This window comes from Manis pentadactyla, chromosome 9 (genome assembly GCF_030020395.1).
Source record: "Manis pentadactyla isolate mManPen7 chromosome 9, mManPen7.hap1, whole genome shotgun sequence".
Lineage (NCBI taxonomy): Eukaryota > Metazoa > Chordata > Mammalia > Pholidota > Manidae > Manis > Manis pentadactyla.
In genome coordinates this window covers 48,375,301-48,396,143 of record NC_080027.1, presented here as the reverse complement: position 1 = coordinate 48,396,143, position 20,843 = coordinate 48,375,301, and the positions used below count along the sequence as shown (strand labels likewise).

Below are 20,843 nucleotides of genomic sequence, written 5' to 3'. Positions count from 1 at the left end.
TAGCTTAGTTTATTCTCAAACCTAACTAGAGTCTAATAACAGTTTCTCCTGACTGCCACCAACAACTGGAATTTAATGTGTGAAAAACATGTACTGAGTCATCCCCTTACCATAAGCCCTCCCAGTCATTTCATTGTCTTCTTTTAATACCTTAAACACCTGAACTTGGAGTTTTCTGACCCCCTCCTCCATTAGCTCTATATTCTGTTTAACATTAAATGCTACTGATCATTACATGGTAAGAGCCCTGGGATCTGTCCTCTCCTTTTTATAGCTGTAGCCAGCACCTCAGGCCCTTGCATCTCAGAGCTAGATTACTGCCACCTTGCTGACTTCCCAGACGCTAGTTTCACTCTGTGATAGGCTCTATGTTCAACTGCTAGATTAATCCCCCTCAAACACCCTTCTCATTAAGTCATTTTCTGGATCCTAGACCCACAGTAATATAAATAATTTTTTAGTTATACACTACAGGTTACCTCCACTTCCCTCTCCTTATCTCCTCTTACTTCACTAAATGGAGCCAAACGAATTGGGTGGTTAGCCTTATTTATTCTTTGTTCTTATTTCCTTGTTCTTACCTCTTTCATTGCACACATTCGTCTTTCCTCCTGGTGTGCCTTTACTTCTCTTCTGTTCTAAGTCTCATTCCCTTCAGTGATTGATCCCTTTTTTTCTTTTTTTTTGTAGATAATTATTTTTTATTGAAGGGTAGTTGACACACAGTATTACATTACATTAGTTTCAGGTGTACAACATAGTGATTCAACATTTATATACATGACAATTCTAGGTACCAGCTATCACCATACCAAGCTGTTACAATATCTTTTTTTTTTTTTTGTAAATAATTATTTTTTATTGAAGGGTAGTTGACAACAGTATTACATTACATTAGTTTCAGGTGTACAACACAGTGATAAAACATTTATATACATAATTCTAGGTTCCAGCTATCACCCTACCAAGCTGTTACAATATCTTGACTATATTCCTTATGCTATACATTACATCCCGGTTACTTATTTATTTTACCATTGGAAGTCTGTCCTTTTTTTGTGTGTGTGTGAGGGCATCTCTCATATTTATTGATCAAATGGTTGTTAACAACAATAAAATTCTGTATAGGGGAGGCAATGCTCAATGCACAATCATTAATCCACCCCAAGCCTAATTTTCGTCAGTCTCCAATCTTCTGAGGCATAACAAACAAGTTCTTACATGGAGAACAAATTCTTACATAGTGAATAAGTTACATAGTGAACAGTACAAGGGCAGTCATCACAGAAACTTTCGGTTTTGCTCATGCATTATGAACTATAAACAGTTCAAATATGAATACTCATTTGATTTTTATACTTGATTTATATGTGGATACCACATTTCTCTCTTTATTATTATTATTTTTAATAAAATGCTGAAGTGGTAGATAGATACAAGATAAAGGTAGAAAACATAGTTTAGTGTTGTAAGAGAGCAAATGTAGATGATCAGGTGTGTGCCTGTAGACTATGTGTTAATCCAAGCTAGACACGGGCAATAAAACATCCACGTATGCAGAAGATTTCTCTCAGAACAGGGGGGGTGAGGTTCTAAGCCTCACCTCTGTTGATCCCCAATTTCTCACCTGATGGCCCCCCTGCGACTGTGCCTGTCTTAGGTTGTTCCTCCCTTGAGGAATCTTACCCGTCTCTGGCTAACCAGTCATCTTCCGGGGCCATACAGGGAAATGTAAAGTTGGTAAGTGAGAGAGAAGCTTTATTGTTTGAAATGGTTAGCTTTTTATTTCTTTGCATATTTATGCCCTGTAGCTTCTATGCCCAGCATTTGTCTTGAGGTATCTTTACCACTTGGAAGAATTATGATACTTGGTAAATTTGATATGAGGCACGAATTCTATTTAAGGGTTGTAATTAGGAAGGAAGAAGAAAAGCTATAGAAGTAGCAGGCAGAAGAAAACATGGGAAGATTGATTATTTCTTTGACTTACCTTCTTGTAGATTGATCCCTTTTGAGTCCTCTTTTTTTGTTGTTGTTGTTCTTGCATTCTTTCAGCACTTAGAACTTTGTCCAGTAATAAGGTCTGTGGTACCCTGCCCTTTTTGTTGTTTGTTTTGGATATACCACTTTCTAAAAGCATTGTTCTATGTGGCAACTATTGCTTCTATTTCATTTATGGCTTTCCTCCTTTCTTACCAACGCCAACAACACAGAGTTCTGAACATAACAACCTCCAATAAATCTTGCTGACAGATCTATACAAGTTTTTTTGGGATATATGTAATGTTTAGCATCACCATCATTATTCAATTTTAGAAATGCAAAATAATGCCTTCTGTGCCATTACCTAATTTTAATTTTTTATTTGTTTTATGCCAAGTTTTGATGACACTGTTCTCAGTACAGTAAAATGAAGTTCAACAATATATTACTACATACTAAATCTAGTTTATTGAACAGTAGCCATCTGTTCATCTGATATGTTCAATAAACTAGATTTAGTATTTATAGTAATATATATTGTTGAACTTCAGATCTCTCAAGAGAAAGGTTAGCTTCTTGTTTGCTGGCAAGGCATTTTTTTTGAAGGTGCATTATAGTCTTAAATCTAGAACTCACTGTCTAATATATTAAGATCCATGACAATTTAATAGCAACATAGTCACCAGCATCCAGAATAAGAAGTGGTGACCTGATTTCCTTCTTCTGTCTGAAGCTGCTTCTGTCTGTGTTTCTGTTGCAGACCTACTCTTAAAAGTACTTCTTCCCATAATTTCCATGTCATTCAAAGTTAGTATCAGGAAGGAAAGGAGGATTATTGGAGTGGAGTTGGCTAGGTCAGGATACAAGGCAGAGTCAGCTCCTACACCCAGCAGCTACTAGCTGTCTTTCCTCCCTGCCTGCTGCCCGTCTTCTTTCTTATCTTGGGAGTAAAGTTGACTTGATGATTATCCTCAGTTCATAGCACCTCATTAACATCATCAGTGCAAGGTTCCTTTCTTGCTGTGTTCTTTTTAACCTTTTATATTCCATCCACGTGTCCATTCCCTTCCCTATTACATGCATCCACTCTCATGTGTTTATGTCCTTATAACTATATGTTTGCTTGAAAGATATGCAGTATAATTATAGTGTCTTCAGCTTACATAATGGTATTTGCTTATATTTTTTACTCAATACTGTGCTTTGTAAGATGTATTCATATTGCTTTAGGTACACCTAAAGTGTGATTTCTAAAATCTAGATAAAATTCCGTGTTTTTTATTCTTCCAGTTATGAAAACCAAAGTTATTTCAGGCTCCCTACTACATCATCATCACAGTGAACATTCTAACACAGCAAACATTCTCACACTCTTGCCCACAATGCGTGAGAGTTCCTGCCTCTCTACATTTTTGTCAACCCTTGCTATTATCCACCATTCTAATTTTTGCTCTTCTGATAGGTATAGACAGTGCTATCTCATTGTTTTAATTTGTATTTTACTGATTAGTTTTATTTGAACTTGATCATCTTTTTATATACTTGTTAGTCATTTAAGCTTCTCTATGAGTCCCCTACTCTTATCTTTTGACCATATTTCTACTGGGTTTCCTGTGATGTTCATATCAAATTGTAGTTAATTCCTTGTCTATTCTAGATGTTGCAAAACCTGTTCCTTTTCTTTCATCTATCCTGTGTTCACAGTATTCTTTGTTGAACAGAAATCCATAATTTTGTTGTTAAATCCAACAGTTTTGTACCACATAGTTTGCATTTTTAGAGTCTTATTTATGAAGTCTTTCTGGTCTATACTGTTTTCTCCCTGTGTTTTTTCCATACAAGCCTGTTTACACAGTGTTTTGATGGTTTCTTTCCTTTTTTTCTGAACCTGTGACTCTCAGGAGGTTTGACAGTTGGTGTTAATGTTTAGTTGCTCCTGATGGAGGAAAAAATGCAAGAAAATTGATATAACCTACTTTCTCTAAGCCCTGCACTACCATATTCACAGGACCCTGTGACCCTGTTTGTACTACCTGAATCCTGCCTGCTCAGCTATGGTTGATTGGAAAGGAATGCACACCTACTTAAGTTGGGTATTCAGAATTTCCCTACAAGGAATTTAGAATTAGGGCCAGTCTCTGCTGGCTTCTTGAAAGACATGCAAATTGTGGGGATTTGGGGTGACCGTCTTCTTGCATGTTCACAAAGAAACTAAAGAAGTGGTCAACAGAGAGACAGAGTAAAAAGTCTTATGGCCCCATAGAGAGGGAGAAAGGCTGAGATATACAATGTGAAAATAGCTATCCTTGATCCTGATGGCTTTCCAGTTTCCGGTTCTTTTCTCTTCTGAGACCAGATTGCATTTCCTTATCTGTATTAGTTAGGGGTGGCTAACTGCTATAACAGGCTCCAGAGTGTATAATAGCCCTAACAAAATAGAAGTTCATTTCTTACTCACATGAACAGATCTATGGTTCTAAGTTGGTGGAGTGGCAGCAGTGGAGGGCTCGGTGCCACACAGTTATTCAGGAACCCAGATTAATGGATGCTCTGCCATTTTCATTATGTGACGTCTAAGGTCTCCCTATGAGTCAGCATCCAACCTGCAGAGGGGAAATGAGTGTGGAGTTTAATACATGGAGCAGCTTTACAGGCCAGGCCTTGAACTAGCACAAATCACTCACATTCCTTTGGCTGAAACTCTTTCATATGGTCACATTTAACTGTATGGGAAGCTGAAAAAATGCTGTCTAGATGTGGACCCAAAAGGAAAATAAAATGGATTTGGTGAACGACTAGACAGTTGCCACATAATATTTATTATCTGTGTGATACTTCTAGATCCTTACAATTAAGTCCCTGTTTTTCCTTAAACTTGTTTGAGTTGGCTTCTGTTATTTGTATCTCAATGCATGAGGTGTTTTCAGAATAGCCATATTTAAAATAGTATAAAAAATAAAGACTGGTTGATTTTTTTTTTTTTCAGGAAAGTTGGGTCGCTTTCCACCTATGATGCATCATCACCAGGCACCCTCAGCTGGTCAGAGTCCTGGGGCTCGTTTCCAGAGGTCCCACCTTGCAGAGGCATTTGCAAAGGCCAAAGGATCAGGTGGAGGATCTGGAGGAGGAGGTAGTGGAAGGGGCCTGGTAGGGCAGATTATTCCAATCTACGGTTTTGGGATTTTCTTATATATATTGTACCTTCTATTTAAGGTAAGTGGAATCATCTTGATCATATTACATCGATGAAAATCTAACATCACGATAAAAATCATTGTTGGCATTAAAACTCTTTATAGTTCATAACCATTCTTCAAATCCATCATCTCTTTAAACCTTGCTTCCTCTTACTGAGGTACTTAGGAAAGCTGTTATCTCAGTTTTACAGAAAGAAAGTCTTTGCTCAGAGCTTAAACTGCTTAAATGATTTGCCCCAAAATTAACAACTAAAAATGCAGAACTAGGTAGGCCTTGAACCTGGATCTTTTCTTTCCTAATCCATTGAGCAATAAAATTCACAGCCCCTCCTCACCAGTTTTTTTTTTTTTTTTTGACTGGGCATCCTTGCAAGCTGAAAAGGCAAAGATGTTCTAAGAACTTTATTATTAGGGTTGGTGCAGTGATATCCAGGTGGCCACTGTGAGGCCAAATAATAACTGTAGCAACACCATTTTGTGCTTCTTTGCCCCCTACGAGTATGAGATGCTGTTTTTAACATCATCTACAGTAATTCTCCTGAAACAAAACTGCCATGTCCTGAAGCTAAGCCTGATATATCCTGGCTTTGGTGAGACATAGTTTGGGTCCTTTTAAAGTAGACTCCCAAGTAAGTTCCACCTCCATGTGGCTTCACCTGGACATGAGCCTACACACTGTGGAGTGGAGTCAGAAGCCACATTCTACATCATTTTTGGAGATCTTAGATATTTACTTTGCCCCTGTAACTAGAGTAAGAGGTGAGTGCCTTCTTGCCCAGGAATTCTGCAGGCAGAGAGAGTTGAGTCTATAAGAACACTCCTGGGGGCTGTCCATCCCATTGTAGATGAGCATGGGAAAAGAAGATGGCCTATAGAGAATTTTGAAAATTTTTTACTTGGAAATCTACTGGGTGTTATGTTTTTGTTTTTTTGAGATGTTTCTCTAATGTTGCCATTTTGTTTGATTTCTGACTTTTGTCTCCCAACCTTTTTTTTTCTTCATTTAATATGAGGGGTTCCATGACTTTGAGGTTCTAAGCTGCTGTTGATGTCCTCTACCTCCTTCAATTCTCAGCTTTCAAAGGGGAAAACCACTGCAGAAGATCAGAAATGCTCTACTACCACAGCTGGAAACAACCACAGGAAAATTAGTAAGTGCCCCTTCTCAGCATATTCACAAGTGTTACTGTCAGACAGCTATAATACAGCCAGAGGGACAGTTTGGGGATTTGTCTTAAAAGAGTTTCTTAAAACTTGCTCCAAATTAATTTGATGCCGTTTTCATGTTGGCTCTGGGAATTCTCAAGTTTCCATTCTAATGTTGGGCTTTTAAGGGAAATATAATTACAAAAAGTATAAAACTACTTGGTCACTTTTTGTATACTAGCCAATTAATATTCACATTTGGAATGAGTTACTTATTACTTCCAGACTTTAGAATGTTGGAGGAAATATCTTTATTTCGTAGACAGGAAAACTGAGACAGAGATCAAATTATTGGCAAAGTCATTTATTAGATCTAGGGAGAAAGTTTAATGCTTATGACTCATCAAATATTGGTCATGAAATATTGACCAACTAGAATATTCTGTGTTCTCTGGGGAAATGAAATGTAATAGTATGGCCCTTCCCTCTAAGAATTAATAGTGTAGGATGGATGTCAGGAAGAATAACTTGTGAAAAATTTACTATCTAGAAAGAAGGGTGTTGGCAAAAGCCTTACAGGAAATCACATCTTGCTGGCTGGCTGTGGAGGAAGGCCTTTCAGATAGATGGCATGGCTTGAGTAAGACATAGCCTGACTGAGAGAGGGCAGCTGTGGGAAAGAAGGCTTGAAGAGTTAGGTGGGTTAAGCTGCATTGTTGCAGGCCTTGGTGGCCAAACTGTTTATTGTGTGGATAATGAAGTTGCATCAGAAGTTTTTAAAAGAAAGCAGCCATAAAAGAATGAAGGGAAGCTGAGCATTGACGGATCTGCCCTCAACCATAACTACTTCTTGGATTTACTCCAGATTCTATGGAAATAGATGCCCCCAGTCACATTCTGCATCCTTTTTAGAAAATCTTAAATATGCAAGGAATCTTGTAAGAAAGCTGCTCTGTTTTTAATTGAGGTAGTGTCTAACCAACAGTGGTGCTGAATGCATCAGTAAAATTTTTAAAAGATTTGTGGACTCTTTAAAGATTAGCAAATTCCATATTGTCATATAATGCATTTAAAACAGATAAAATGAATTCCTAAGAGCAGCTGTTTTATAATGTTATAAAAATTACATTAGCTTCTTACCCTTCAACATTGAATCATTCGGAAATAAAAAATAACCTAAGCATTTATGTGGCACACAGTCCTCTAGACACTTCACAGATGTTAACTGCATGCATAAGAATTAAAAGGCCTTTGAAATAATATGTTTTACAATGACTCTTCATATATAACTGGGTAGAAGGGTACTCAGGTTGGAAACAGAAGAACTGGATTATCTGTGTAATGACCATTTTATTTTCCTACTGCCTTAAAGTTCATTTCATGTACTGATTGAGTGATATATTTTTTCTGTTCTATTTTTAGGGTCTTGAATAGATAGTCCAGGTAGTTTGAATAGATAGATGTGCCCCCTATTACTTTGTTGAGAAAACTACTACTGGGAGGCAGGGTTACACCATTTCTGCTCAAATGATGGGGGTAGAACCTTGGGTAGGGAGGTCTCAGCCCTCGTTCAAAAATTCTTCTATTGAGGAAGCATAACATTTAAACTATTATCTTCCAGTACATTTTCAAACCCTAAGTGAAGGTGAAATATTGCTCATTTCAGGGTCTTAACTCTTCTAGACTACCTTACAGGTTTGGCACTTTATCTTCAAGTATCATTTGGATTAGAAAGGGTATGTTTATCTTCTCCGTTTCTTCTTGAGTAACTGTATAGGGATATGTTTTTCACTCCTAAGTATTTTCTTTAGCTGTATTTCTGTGTGTAAGAGTGATTTGTTCATCACCTAATAAACATTTATCCTTTAGATCTCAGCACCCAGACGTCAGTACCCTTTGTGTCCTGATTGGATTAGCTGGAGAGACTGTCTCTTCTTTGAGTCTCAGAATCAGCTGCATTATTGTAGAAAGTCACATCTAGCCCTGTTTCAGAAAAGAGCTTAGGGAGTTGTGTATGATGGTTCTTAGATTGGTGCTTATTTTTCAGCCAATTTTGAGCTTGTTCAACTGCAAGAAAAACTGAAGGAGACAGAAGAAGCCATGGAAAAATTAATCAACAGAGTGGGACCTAATGGTGAGAGGTAGGCTTTCACATAATAGGAGTAAGCCTATTACCCATTTAGAGAATCAATTCAAAATTTTGCTTTTCCTTGATTACTGGGCCACTTACTTTCATTTTACATAATTGTCAACTTATTTGTTACACATTATTTCTCACTTATCATTTCCATTTTCATATTATCAGGCAATCTCAGCTTTCAAAACCATATGTTCAGTATTGTGTACACTATTGTGAAAGTGAGTAAATTTGTGAGCAAATCCTGTAGGATGAAATAACTAGGTTTTAAGGAAGACAGTGTCCTCACTGTCTAAAAGCACAATTGTGCTTTCTGAGACAAAATGAGAAAAGAGAGCAAGTATGATCAGATTGGGCTTTTACATTTTATATTGACTATGCCAGAATAGAATTATCATGTAATGTAGGTGTTAGGAGCTAAACCAGCCCTTTAGGATGCTCCACAGGGAAGATACTCCTCTTGCTATAGATTTGGCTGAGGACCTGAAAAGGTGGCTTCAAGAGGTTGATGGAGTGGGCAACAACTAAGAAAATAGGGGTATAGGAAGGCCAGGGAGGAAAAGCGAGAATGTGAGATGGGGACCAAGGGACTAGGTTTCAGCTAGGCTTTCTGACAAGAGTGCAAGAGCTAGGGGTGAGCGGCAACATTCTGGGCAGGAAGATGTGTTGGGAAGTCCCTCCTGTAGCCCCGTGGAGTCTTTGTCCCAGAAAGCTGCCGCCCCACCTTGGCCTCTTCTGTTTGCCATCCTTGGTGGTACTAGTGCCCCGTACCCCTTTCTGTGCTCCCTGGTTCCAGCTTGCCCACCTTTGCCTGGATAGGAGCAAAGTGAATGTCCTCAGAGTGCAGCCTCTTGGCTTGGCTCTTTCCTGCAAGGTCTACAATGCTGCGAAAAGGACATTTATGAATCGTTTAAGAAAGTAAAGCAACTATCTAGACTGTTCCCCAAAGTGGTAGAGATATGTGTTCATGTCTATACATGAGTTTATCTTGTGAGTATGTAATAATATTTGATATTTATTGAGCACTCACTAAGAACCAAGCTCAGAACTAAATGCTTTATAAAGATTATCTAATGTGTGTGTGTGACTACACCAATTTGTGCTACTATACTTTTCTGATCTTTTCTGCCCTTGCCCTGTACCATGCACAGTCTGGGTTGAGAACTACCAGGCTTTCATAGACCCTCATGCCTCAAAAAATGTCTGTGCTCTGTTTCATTTGAAACCCCAGACCACATCTGAGGGCCAAGCAAACTACAGATGAATGCCTGTGAGCCGGGCCTCCCACTGAGAAACAGCATGAGGATATTTTCTCACTCATGCTAGCTGCTCTTCAGACTCCTTTAGCTCAAGTCCAGTAACCCCACCATCCAGCCCGTGCATACTATCTGCCCGTTGCCCAAGCCAGGTGCACAGTTGTATGACCCTTAACTACTGTTGGTCCTCTTAGTGCCAGGATTACTTGTCTATGTTTCATGTGCAAGGACAGAGGAATTGTCCTTACCCTGTAGCTGGAGTTGTGCCATCTCATTTCTTCTGGGTCCACAGGTCCTAGCTCAGAATGTTTAGTCCTTGTAAGATGCTGAGGTGTGGACTCCTTGACAGCATAATGATTCCAGCCTGCCATATGGCACAAGTTGTGTAAAACACTTTCCACAGCACCTCTCAGGAACCTGGGGAGCAGCTCCTCTTCCACTGAAGAGAGCACAGCTTGTGGCTGTCTTTCCCAAATCTCTTGTTTTCCAGTCCTTAAAGATGTTGGGTTAGGGAGTGTCAGAGAGAACGTCACATCTTTTATCCTTACAGGCAGACCCTGTGGGACTTGCACCTTCAAAAGTGCAAGGGCTAGGTAGCCCTATGTTTAACATTTCTTTTTTATACAGTTGGCACTTGAACAATGGGGGGGGTTAGAGGTACTGACCCCCACATGCAATCAAAAATCCTAATATGACTTTTGACTTTTCAACACTTAATAACTAATAGCCTACTGCTGACCAGAAACCATACTGATAATATAAACAGTGGATTAACACATACTTTGTATATGTATAAAGTAAGGTAGAGAGAAGAAAATGTTTTTCAGATTGTTGCAAATCTCCAAAAAACTTTCTGACATATTTATTGAAAAAAATCCTCACATAAGTCGTTCCTGTGGTGTTCCAGTATCAACTCTATCATTTAACCATAGTTACTGTGGCATTTGTTCTCCTACAAGTTTCCGCTTCTATGATTATTAGAAAAGTTCAAAATATTACAGTATTTTTTTCTGTTAGATCAAGATTTTATCACATCTCCAGGTTTCTTGAGGTCAAGGAAAGGATGGATTTAAGACACAGATGACTTGCTCACTTACAGCCTTCTAAGTTCTTTTATATAATATTCACTCCATAGCTTAGATTCTACTTAAAATTCCAGAAATAAGCAGTTTCTGAGACTTCACTTTAATGCTTATGTAAGAATCAAAATATGGGAAAGGTTTTTAATATTATCTAATAAACTTTTCAGACAGCTTTCACCTGTGAGTGACAGGCATCTGTACATGTTTAAAAAATTAAGCCTCCTGGAAGGTTGTTACTATGTCATGTTATGTCTGATATTAAGCACAATATCCAGTTCAAGGACATGAAGACTAAGGAAAGGATCTAGGAATCAGAATTGAGGCTTCCTCATTTCTGTCCTTATGATCAGCAAGACTTCCTTCCTAGAGCAGCGATTGTTAATGATTCATCTCATGGAAGCATGGCACGGTCTGAGAGGAGCAGGAAGGGGACAGCCTCAGGTAGGAAGTAGCCTTGGCAGGCGTGATGAGTATATATGTGGGACTATAGATTTCTGGCATGCATTGCTGGGATTTAAATTCTTTGAGACAGACTTAGTCTATTTTGTTCAGTGTGTTTACATAGTAGGTACCAAGCCAGTACTTACTGTTGAATAGTAATAGATACTCACTTTTGACATAAACATTTATACATATATTATCATGGTAGAGAGTAAATCATGGCTGTTCCCTGTTGATCCTTCTCTTTATTTCCTGACCTCTATATTCATAGGTACCTACCCTATCCTCATAAATGATAAATATCTCTTGAATGAATGAATGAATTAAATGGAACTTATTTTCTACCCATAACTGAAACTATTCTACCTTTAATCTTTCCCCATCTCAACAAATGGCTCTATCTACTTAGTTGCCCAAAGCAGAAATTAGATGTCATCCTCAATTCACCTTTCACTTCATATTTCTTCCATTGCCATGTATTGTCATGTCTTCCTAACTAGTAGATCTGTCCCCCTGCAAAAGGGTCTAAGCTCTACCTGGGCCGGGATTATCCTTCCTATTTCCAGAGCCTACCGCTGGCCAGTGGTGGGCTCTAAAAAGGTACTAGTTGAAATGGCAGAGTGAGTGAGCAAATGAATGAATGTGCTTTTGACATAGGTCATGTGGTTTCTTTTTCTCTAATTTTGCCTCCCTTCAATTCACTTTCTACTTTCCAAACAGATGGATTATGTCTTTTGTTTTAACCTTTCAACTTGAACAGGTCCTGGTGCTTTTGATGAAGTGCAGAATCTTTAGCATGACTTATTACATGGGCCTGGGTGATGTGGCCCTGCATACCTCTGTTGCTTTCTGTTTTCTCCAACTCTCTTTCTGTCTATGGTCCAGCACATTGACTACTTGCTCTTCTCTAAAATACTTGGTCACTTTTGCTTCTAGGACTTTGCATATACTTTTTTCTTTTGCTTGGGTGCCCCTCTAACCCCCAACCCACACTCACTTATTTTAACTTTTACATGTCTCATAGGTCTCAACTTAGGTATCATTTCCTCTGAGAGGCCTTCTCTAGTTAGGTGTTCCTCCTGTGTGCTCCCCTGCCACCTAGGTTTGCTGAATATTTTAAGTATCATATTACTTTCTGAGCTTCTGTTTACTTTTCTGTCTTCCCTAGTACCTTCTTGAGAATAGGGAATTTTCATTGTTCAGATTTGTATGCCCAGTGCTGGCACATTGGCAATATCAGTGCATGTTGAATGAGGTAGGTATAAAGAAAGTACTTTAAAGCAGGCAGTTTCAACAATAAGAAAATCTTCTTTGGTACCTATTTTTATTTGCTCTCTGCAGCCCTATGTGGTTGTCAGTGGCAGGTATTATTTCCTCAATAAAGCACTGCATCTCAGAGAGAGAAAGTGAGCTCTAGGAATATGTATTAGCTTTCTCTGGCTACTGTAACAAATTACTTCAAACTTAGTGCCTTAAAACAGCAACACACATTATCCTAGAGTTCTGTGTGTTAGAGGTCTTACCCTGGGCTAAAATAAGGTGTTGGCAGGACTGTATTCTCTTCTAGAGGCAAATTCGTTTCCTTGTCTTTTTTAGAATTTAGAAGCTGTCACATTCTTTAGCTCATGGACCCTTCATCTTCTAAAGCCAACAACAGTGGGTTGAGACCTTCTCACATCATATTACTCTGACCTCTTCTACTTTTAAGGAGCTTACAGTGTACATTGTGCCTTCCCAGATAATCCAGGACAATCCCTCTATTTTAAGGCCAGCCAGTGTGCAGCCTTAATTCCAGGTGCAATCATAAGTCCCCTTACATAAGGTAACATCATTATAGGTTCCATAGATAGGATGTGTACACCTTTGGGGAGTGCAGAGGGACATTATTTTGTCTGCCACAAAAGGTCTTATTCCAAAGGGGGAATTTTAATAAACCTTAAAGGATGGAAATATTTCTTCAGGCAGAGTTTGAGGAAAAAATATTTCGAGAGACACGGTAGCACAAACAGCAAACAGGGTGAGGGAGTCAATTCATGTTTTTGGAATAGCAAGTGGTCTTAAGTAACTGGAATAGAGTATACTGGGGCTGGGGAAAATGGGTAGGGAAATAAATAGTAGGAGAAAAAACTAGAAAAGTAAACTGGGGCCAGACGGGAAAGTAGACTGAGAAGTTTGCAATTCCTTTTCTTTATAGTGGGGTGCCTCTGAAGGCTTTTGAGGAGAAATGACATGATCTGCTTGCTGTGTTTTAGGAAAATAACTCTTATAGTGATAGATAGAGTGGCTCCTTGCTAGGTTATTGGAGAAAGTTCTAGCAAAAGGTAATAAATAGGCTAGTGAGATTGGAAAAGAAGGGCTAAATTAAGGGGACCTGATGGAGGAAAAGAAAATCACAGGTTGTATCAGGATTCCTTGGTTGTAAGCAGCCAACTCTAGGTAGCAGAAATTTGGAGGGGGGTGGCAGAATGTATCAGAAGAATATGGGGTAGCTCACAATGTCAAGGAATAGCTGAAGATCCAGGTTTCAGGAAGCGTGGGAATGAGAGCAGCTCTGGAAGCACACGGGGCAGGAACAAATGGACCATCTCTTCAAGGACTGCTGCTGGGATGAATTAACATGGTAAGTTTTCAGATCAGTCTTCACTGATCCAGTTTCAGGAAAGAACAGTTGGCCCAACCTGGGTCCTGTATATGTCACTGAATCAGTCATGATAGCCAAGGTGATGGAATGTGATGACTGGCCATGGGCTTTATAGCCACCCTTGCAGGAGAGATTCATCCTGACCTTTGCACTGAGAGCGGAAGAAGGGTTACGTTCCCCAAAGAATAACTATATAAGAGCAATGAAGGAGAAGAAAGGGATAAAAAATTGAGTTGGAGATTTACAGCCTGAACTTGATGGAAAATGATGGCATCAACCAAGATTAAAAACACAGAAGAGGAGAAAGAAGATACAGCTTTGGCATAGGAATCATGAGTTTAGCTTTGAATATGGTTGAGGTGACATCAGAACATCCATGTACACATGATACAAAGCAGCAATAGGAGATTTGGGTATTGAGATTAGGACAAAGGACACACGTGTGGAAGTCATTTGGCTGAAAGTAAGAGGTTAAAGGCCTTGGGAAAAAATGAGGTCAGCAAGTCCTTGAGGCACATAATACTGTGTGGCAGTAGCCTGCAGCCTTTTGTTGGTCTGGGTTCTGTTGTAATCATGAATGGCGTGGTAAGAAACTTTCATCTTGATGATGAAACTTGATGATTCCTGTGGGTTTATATCATTCAAAAGTCTGAGGTTATCTCCCAGCTTGACATTTTATTTTTGTAGCATTTTGAAGTCTCTCCTAACCTGCCTATTCATGTAGCTGCTCATAATCCTGGGCCAACTAGAACTTGGTTTTGAAGGGTGAATTTAAGGTTAACTTCATTAAAATGGCAAGGCCTCCCAAGTAGAAATGCCCAGAAGATAACTAGAATGAAGAGACTGGCCTTTATGTGATAAGTCAAGATGAGCAGTAGTTTGGGTATCATCCATTTAGAGGTGATGGTTTAATCTGTGACAGTAGGTCAGCTTCTTGAGGGCATGCTGTAAGAATGGAGAAATGACAGTCCAAGGATTGTGCCTCCAGGAAAAGCATGTTTTAGGAGGTAGGAGGAGGAAAGTGAGCCCCAGACACAGGGGATGGTTAAAGAAGCAGGAGGAATACAAATGTCTCAATAGGCAAGGGAGGAGAGGATGGGCCACAGCACAGAGAAGTTAAGGAGAATGAAATGTGAGAAAAATGACTTTTGGATTTAAGAGTTAAGTGGTCATTGATGATGTTTCACAAGTTTTGGTAAAATGATGGAGTGGAAGCCAGATTTCAGGGAGACAGGAGAAAATGGGATGGTAGGACCAATCGGAGTAACATGGATTTATTGAGCATTTATAATGTTCGTGGAACTGTGTCTATGCTGTTGTGGATTTATCATTGCCTTCCAGGAGTATCACACCAAGTTGAGACAATGAGGAATCCATGAAAATGTTAATTGGTTTTAATTCGGAAGATGTAAGGTGGGCTGTGATTAACTGCCTAGTGCATGATATGGACATATAAGTCTGGGGAGAGGAAATCCTAGGGCAAAATACCTCTAAAAATCAAAATCAGTCAAAGGGAGAAATAAAGTTTAAAATCTGTTTATTGCTCACAAGCTGCAGTCCCAGGCCATCTCTCTTTCATGCTCCAGCAGAAGCAAAACCGGCCCTTCCCCTTACCTCTCAGGTACAGATAAGCCCTCCATTGCCCAGGTAATTACCCATCGGTAGGAAGATAAAATTCTCTCCACCCCTGAGGAATGATGCAAATGCACTAAAGCCATACTTCTTTCCACCTCTGAACGCCTTTTGATACGCAGATGTACTAAAGCTGGGTGAAATATTCTGGAAATGTTACAGTTTTACTCACAGACAATATGAGTACACTTGTTCAGAGATAAAAGAGGCCACTGTAGCTTGGAATTCTCTGAGATAGCTTCTCTTATCTGTTTCTGCTTCTCCTAACCTAGCCATCCCTTTTTATATTAAGGGTTTTGATTGTCCATGAGTCAGGAAACAGAGTCAAGCCCATTTCATTCAGAATGCACTGCTTCCAGCCTAGAAAAGTGACCTGTGCAGCCTGAGGGTAAGAGCTTTGTGAAAAGCACATAGGCTCTTTTAGCTGGGGGTTACCTAGCTGTACCTAAAGCCCCCCGTAAAGTGGGTTTTTATAATAGGAGGAATGAGGGGTTATGTAGAGCAGATGAGCAGTTTCAGGGAGTCAGGACTCCTGTACTGATGGGAAGTGTAGAGCTGTTAGAGGCCTGATAAGTGTAAGATTTTAGCTGAATGTGGAACAGACAGGCTTTTTCTGTTGAGGGTTTGAGACCATTTAGTGTGGAAGAAGTGCAGCTCATGGAGCTTTTGTTCTCCTCCCACTGAGATCTGGGGAAATGTTGCACCTCCATTGTCCTTAGTACAATCTTAACTTTGGAGGGGGAAACACTATTTCTTTTTCTCTGTTGGTCATTAAGACTCAAGTTTGTTAGGCTTAGCATAAAAAGGGAATGCAGGCTTGGGACTGGCTGATGAGAAAGTGGCCCCTCCATGAGGCTGGTATAGAATGTGTCTTTTCCCATCATGAGTGTTACAGATGACTTTCAATTCTTCAGGTTTTTAAGAGGAGAATAAATAGCCTCTATTAAATCCTGGCACTAGATAAAACTGATTCCAAAGCACACAGTTCTCAGTCTTCTGAGTAGGGTCTTCTCTGCTTGTGATGTGATACAGTGCTTCCCTCTCATAGAAAATAGCCATACCATTATCCTTGAACCTCACCTCATTTTTGCAGACATTTACTAAGAACCACCCAGCTTAGTTGTGACTCAAACCCAGGTTTTCTTAACTGTGGAACTTGAGCACTGTGCTTTAAGAATTGCACTGAATGCTATCAGAAATCAGGAGACTTTAATTTTAAAGTGCTAACATTAACTGGCAGTAGGAATAAATGTAAAATTTCCTTCCTATGGGCCTCAGTTTCCCCAATATCTCTGGTCTAGATGGTTTTGTCAAAATGATCTAGCTCTGAAATTTGAGGATGTATCTTTATTTCTGCACAAGTGATTCTAGGGTTGGCTTAGTAGCATATTTTTCCCTAGTTGAGGCTAATGGCCCAGCACATTTTCTTTTGATGATTTTGCTTCAGAGAAAAGTGGTTTGTAGTAAGTGGAGTAATATAAGGAATGGTAAAATTGCTTGGAGATGAAAGAATCAGGGCAGAGAGTATACTGAAAGAACACTGAACTGAAAGCTAAGACATCTGGGGTCCAGTCCCAGTATTGATGTTACATCACTGTGGGACCTTGGGCAATCACTTGATTGCTTCTGGACCTTAGTTTTCCCCACTTATAAAATCAAAACAGTTACCAGTTATCCAATTCCAGGATCAACTCTTAGAATAATTATCTGCTGTTGTTGGACTCCTATTCTAGGATCCAGAAAGATGATAGTGATGATTATGTTCATTGCCTAGGAGTATTTACCAGTAAATGGCTGGATTATTTGATATTTCTAAGCAGAGCACAGACAATGACTCCTGACCAAGAAAAACGGTTGCTGCATCAGCTCCGAGAAATCACCAGAGTCATGAAAGAAGGAAAATTCATTGACAAACCCACTCCAGAGAAAGAAGCTGAGGAGGCCCCTTACATGGAGGACTGGGAAGGTAAACAATGTCTCATTTTTTTGTTAGCCCAGAACAGAGATCTTACATAAAAAAAAAAAAATCAGCCTTATTAGTCAAGTATAAAGTATATATAAGAAAATTCAGAAATTTTAAGTGTGCAGTAAGATGAGTTTTAACAAATGCATAGAGTTGTGTAATTACACTACAGTGATGATATAGAACATTTCTATCATCTCAGGAAGTTCTCTCCCCTTTTCTGCTAATCCCTTCATTCTGCCCCTGGCAACCACTGAACTGCTTTCTGTCCCTATAGTTTTACCTTTTATATATAAATGGATCATACTGCACATGTTCTTTTGTTTCTGGTTTCTTTGATTTAGCGTAATGATTTTGAAAGTCATGTGTTGAGTGTATCAGTAGTTTTTTTTTTTTTTTCTGAGTAGTAGTCTGTTGTATGAATATACCATAATTTGTTTCCCATTCACTATTTAGGAACATTTGGGTTGTTTCCAGCTTTGAGCAATTGTGAATCAAATTACTATGAACTTTTGCATACAAGTCTTTGGATATATGTATTTCTTTTGCATATAAACCTAGGAAGGAGATTTTAAGGTTTCATGGTAAATGTATGTCCAACTTTATTAGAAGCTGTCTACCTGCTTTCCAAAGTGGCTCTGTCATTTTGCCTTCCCACAAGCAGTGTATGAGAATTGTAGTTACTCCACATCCTTGATTAACAATTGGTATTGTCAGTCTTTTTAATTTTAGCCATTCTAGTTAATGTGTAGTGGTGTCTCAATTGTGACTTTTAATTTGCATTTAATGACGTTGAACATCTTTTTCATGTGCTTATTTTCCATGTGTATATCATTGGTAAAGTGTTCATATTGTTTGCCAGTTTTTAAATTGGGTTGGTTGTGTTCTTACTGAGTTTCAAGAGTTCTTTATATATTCTAGATATAAGTTCTTTATCAATTATGTAGTTTGCAAATATTTTTTCCTAATCTAAGGCTTGCCTTTTTATTTTCTTAGCAGCATCTTTCAAAGAGCAGAAGTTTTTTCAATTTTGATGTTCAGTTTATCATTTTTCTCTTTTGTGATTTACATTTCTTTTGTGTTTTAGAAATCTCTGCCTAATCCAAGATTTGCCTAACTTCTGTGTTTTCTTCTAGAAATGTGATGTTTTTAGCTCTTGCATTTAGGCCCATGATCCATTTTGAGTTAGTTTTTATGTATGGTGTGAGATGTCAGGACTGAGATTATTTTTTTTCTATATTGATGTCCAGTTGTTCAGCTTATTTTGTTATATTTACCTGGCATGTTGGTTGAAAACCAGTTGAACATGTATATGTGTGTTTATTCTGGACTCTGTATTCTGTTTCTTGGAGCTATATGTCTATAGACCAGTATCACAATGTCCTTATCAATGTGTCTTTATAAGAAGACTTGAAGTCAGGTAGTACAGTTCTTCTTTTTATTTCAAAATTATTTTGGTTATTCTAGATCCTTCACATTTTCATATAAATTTAGAATCAGTGTGTCAGTTTCTACAAAAAAGCCTGATGGGTTTTTGATGACATTACATTATCTTGAGATCAATTTGGAAGAATTGACAACGTAAAAATATTGCATCTTCTAATCAGTGAATATTATATATCTCACGATTTATTTAGATCTTTAATTTCCCAGCAATGTTTTATAGTTTTCAGTGTATAGGTCTTGTACCTGTTTGGTAAATTTATCCATAAGTAGTTCATATTTTTTGAAGATAAAACTGGTATTTAAATTTTTAATTGGTTATTGCTACTTATCTGGAAATACAATTTATTTCTATATTCTGACCTTGTATCCTACAACTTTCCTAAACACACTTAGTTCTAGTAGGGGTTTGTTTTGTTTTTCAGATTTCTTAGGATTAAATTTCATAGAATTTTCTTTATAGACAATCAAATTGCGACTAAAGATAGTTTTACTTCTTCCTTTCCACTTTATATGTATTACTATTTTTCTTGCCTTATTGCACCTGAATCAAGCTACTATATGCTGGAAACTCCAGCACAAAAGAGCAAACATCTTGACTTCCTGATATTAGGAGGAAAGCACTCACATATTCGTGTCAGTGAGCTGCTGGTTTTTCACAGATGCTCTTTTTTTTTTTTTTTTTTCATAGATGCTCTTTTTCAGGTTGAGGAAACTTCCTTCTAGTCCTGTTTTGCTGAGAGTTTTAATTATTAATGAGTGTTGAATTTTTGTGAATGTTTTTTATTAATCAACTGAGATCATATTTTCCTGTTTTAGTCTGTTAATATGATGAATTACATTGATTTTTGAATGTTTAAACAACTTTACATTCCTTGGATAAACTTTACTGTATCTATGGCTAGATTCAATGCAGACTTTTTATTTTTGTGTTTATGAGGGAAATTAGTCTCTGGTTTTCCTTTCCTGAAATCTCTTTTGTTTTGATTTCAGAATAATACTGGCTTGATAAAATGAATTGGGTTGTGTTCCTTCTTTTCTTCTTTTCTGGAAGAGTTGTATAGAATTGCTAGTATTTCTTCTGTAAATGTTACATGGAATTCTCCAGTGATACCATCTGAACCTGGAATTTTATTTTCTTTTTAAATCAAAGTATAGCTGACATACAATATTTTATTATTTTCAGGTGTGCAACAGAATGATTCTACGTATACATACAAAATTACCACCACAATGTCTAGTTACCGTCTGTCACCATACTGTTATTACAGTATTATTGACTGTATTTCATATGCTGTACTTTTTATCCCTGTAACTTACTTTTTTTATAGCTGGAAGTTTGTATCTCTTAATCCCCTTCACCTGTTTTGCCCATTCCTGCATCCTCCTTCTCTGTGGCAACCATTAGTTCTCTGTATTTGAGTCTGTTTTCAGTCTTTTCTTTTCTTTGTTCATTGCTTTGTTTTTTAGACTCCACATATAAATGAAATCATACAGTATTTTTCTTTTTCTGCCTGCCTTATTTCACTGAGCATAATACACTCTAGGTCCAGCCATTCATTTATTGATGGGCACTTAGGTTGCTTCTATATCTTAACTGTTGTAAATAATGCTGTAGTGAATATAGGGGAGCATGTGTCTTTTTGAGTAGTGTTTTCATTTTCTTCAGATAACTACCCAGAAGTGGAATTGCTGGTTCATGGGATTTCTGTTTTTAATTTTTTAAGGAACCTTTGTACTGCTTATAGTGGCTGCACCAATATACATTCCCCCTAACAGTACATGAAGGTTCCCTTTTCTCCACATCCTCCATAACACTTGTTATTTCTTGTCTTTTTGATACTAAGGGCTTGGAGTTTTCTTTGTGGTAAGACATATAACTATGAATTGAATTTCTTTAACAGATAAGATGCTATTCAGGT

The 20,843-nt window shown here is 38.2% G+C and overlaps 1 protein-coding gene across 13 annotated transcripts in view; it reads left to right on the top strand.

The window, feature by feature from the left end:
• RIC3 (RIC3 acetylcholine receptor chaperone) overlaps positions 1-20,843 on the top strand; it is a 61,641-nt gene that overhangs the window by 28,108 nt on the left and 12,690 nt on the right. For 4 of the 13 annotated variants that reach the window (XM_036930936.2, XM_036930934.2, XM_036930932.2 and 1 more), the window contains exons 2-5: positions 4,970-5,196; positions 6,256-6,331; positions 8,374-8,467; positions 17,333-17,481. In XM_036930936.2, coding sequence (XP_036786831.2) covers positions 4,970-5,196; positions 6,256-6,331; positions 8,374-8,467; positions 17,333-17,481 — 546 coding nt within the window. Of the gene's footprint in view, positions 1-3,991; positions 4,072-4,969; positions 5,197-6,193; positions 6,332-8,373; positions 8,468-17,332; positions 17,482-20,843 lie in introns of those variants that run through there. The other 9 variants (XM_036930938.2, XM_036930937.2, XM_036930935.2 and 6 more) reach the window with 9 other exon arrangements.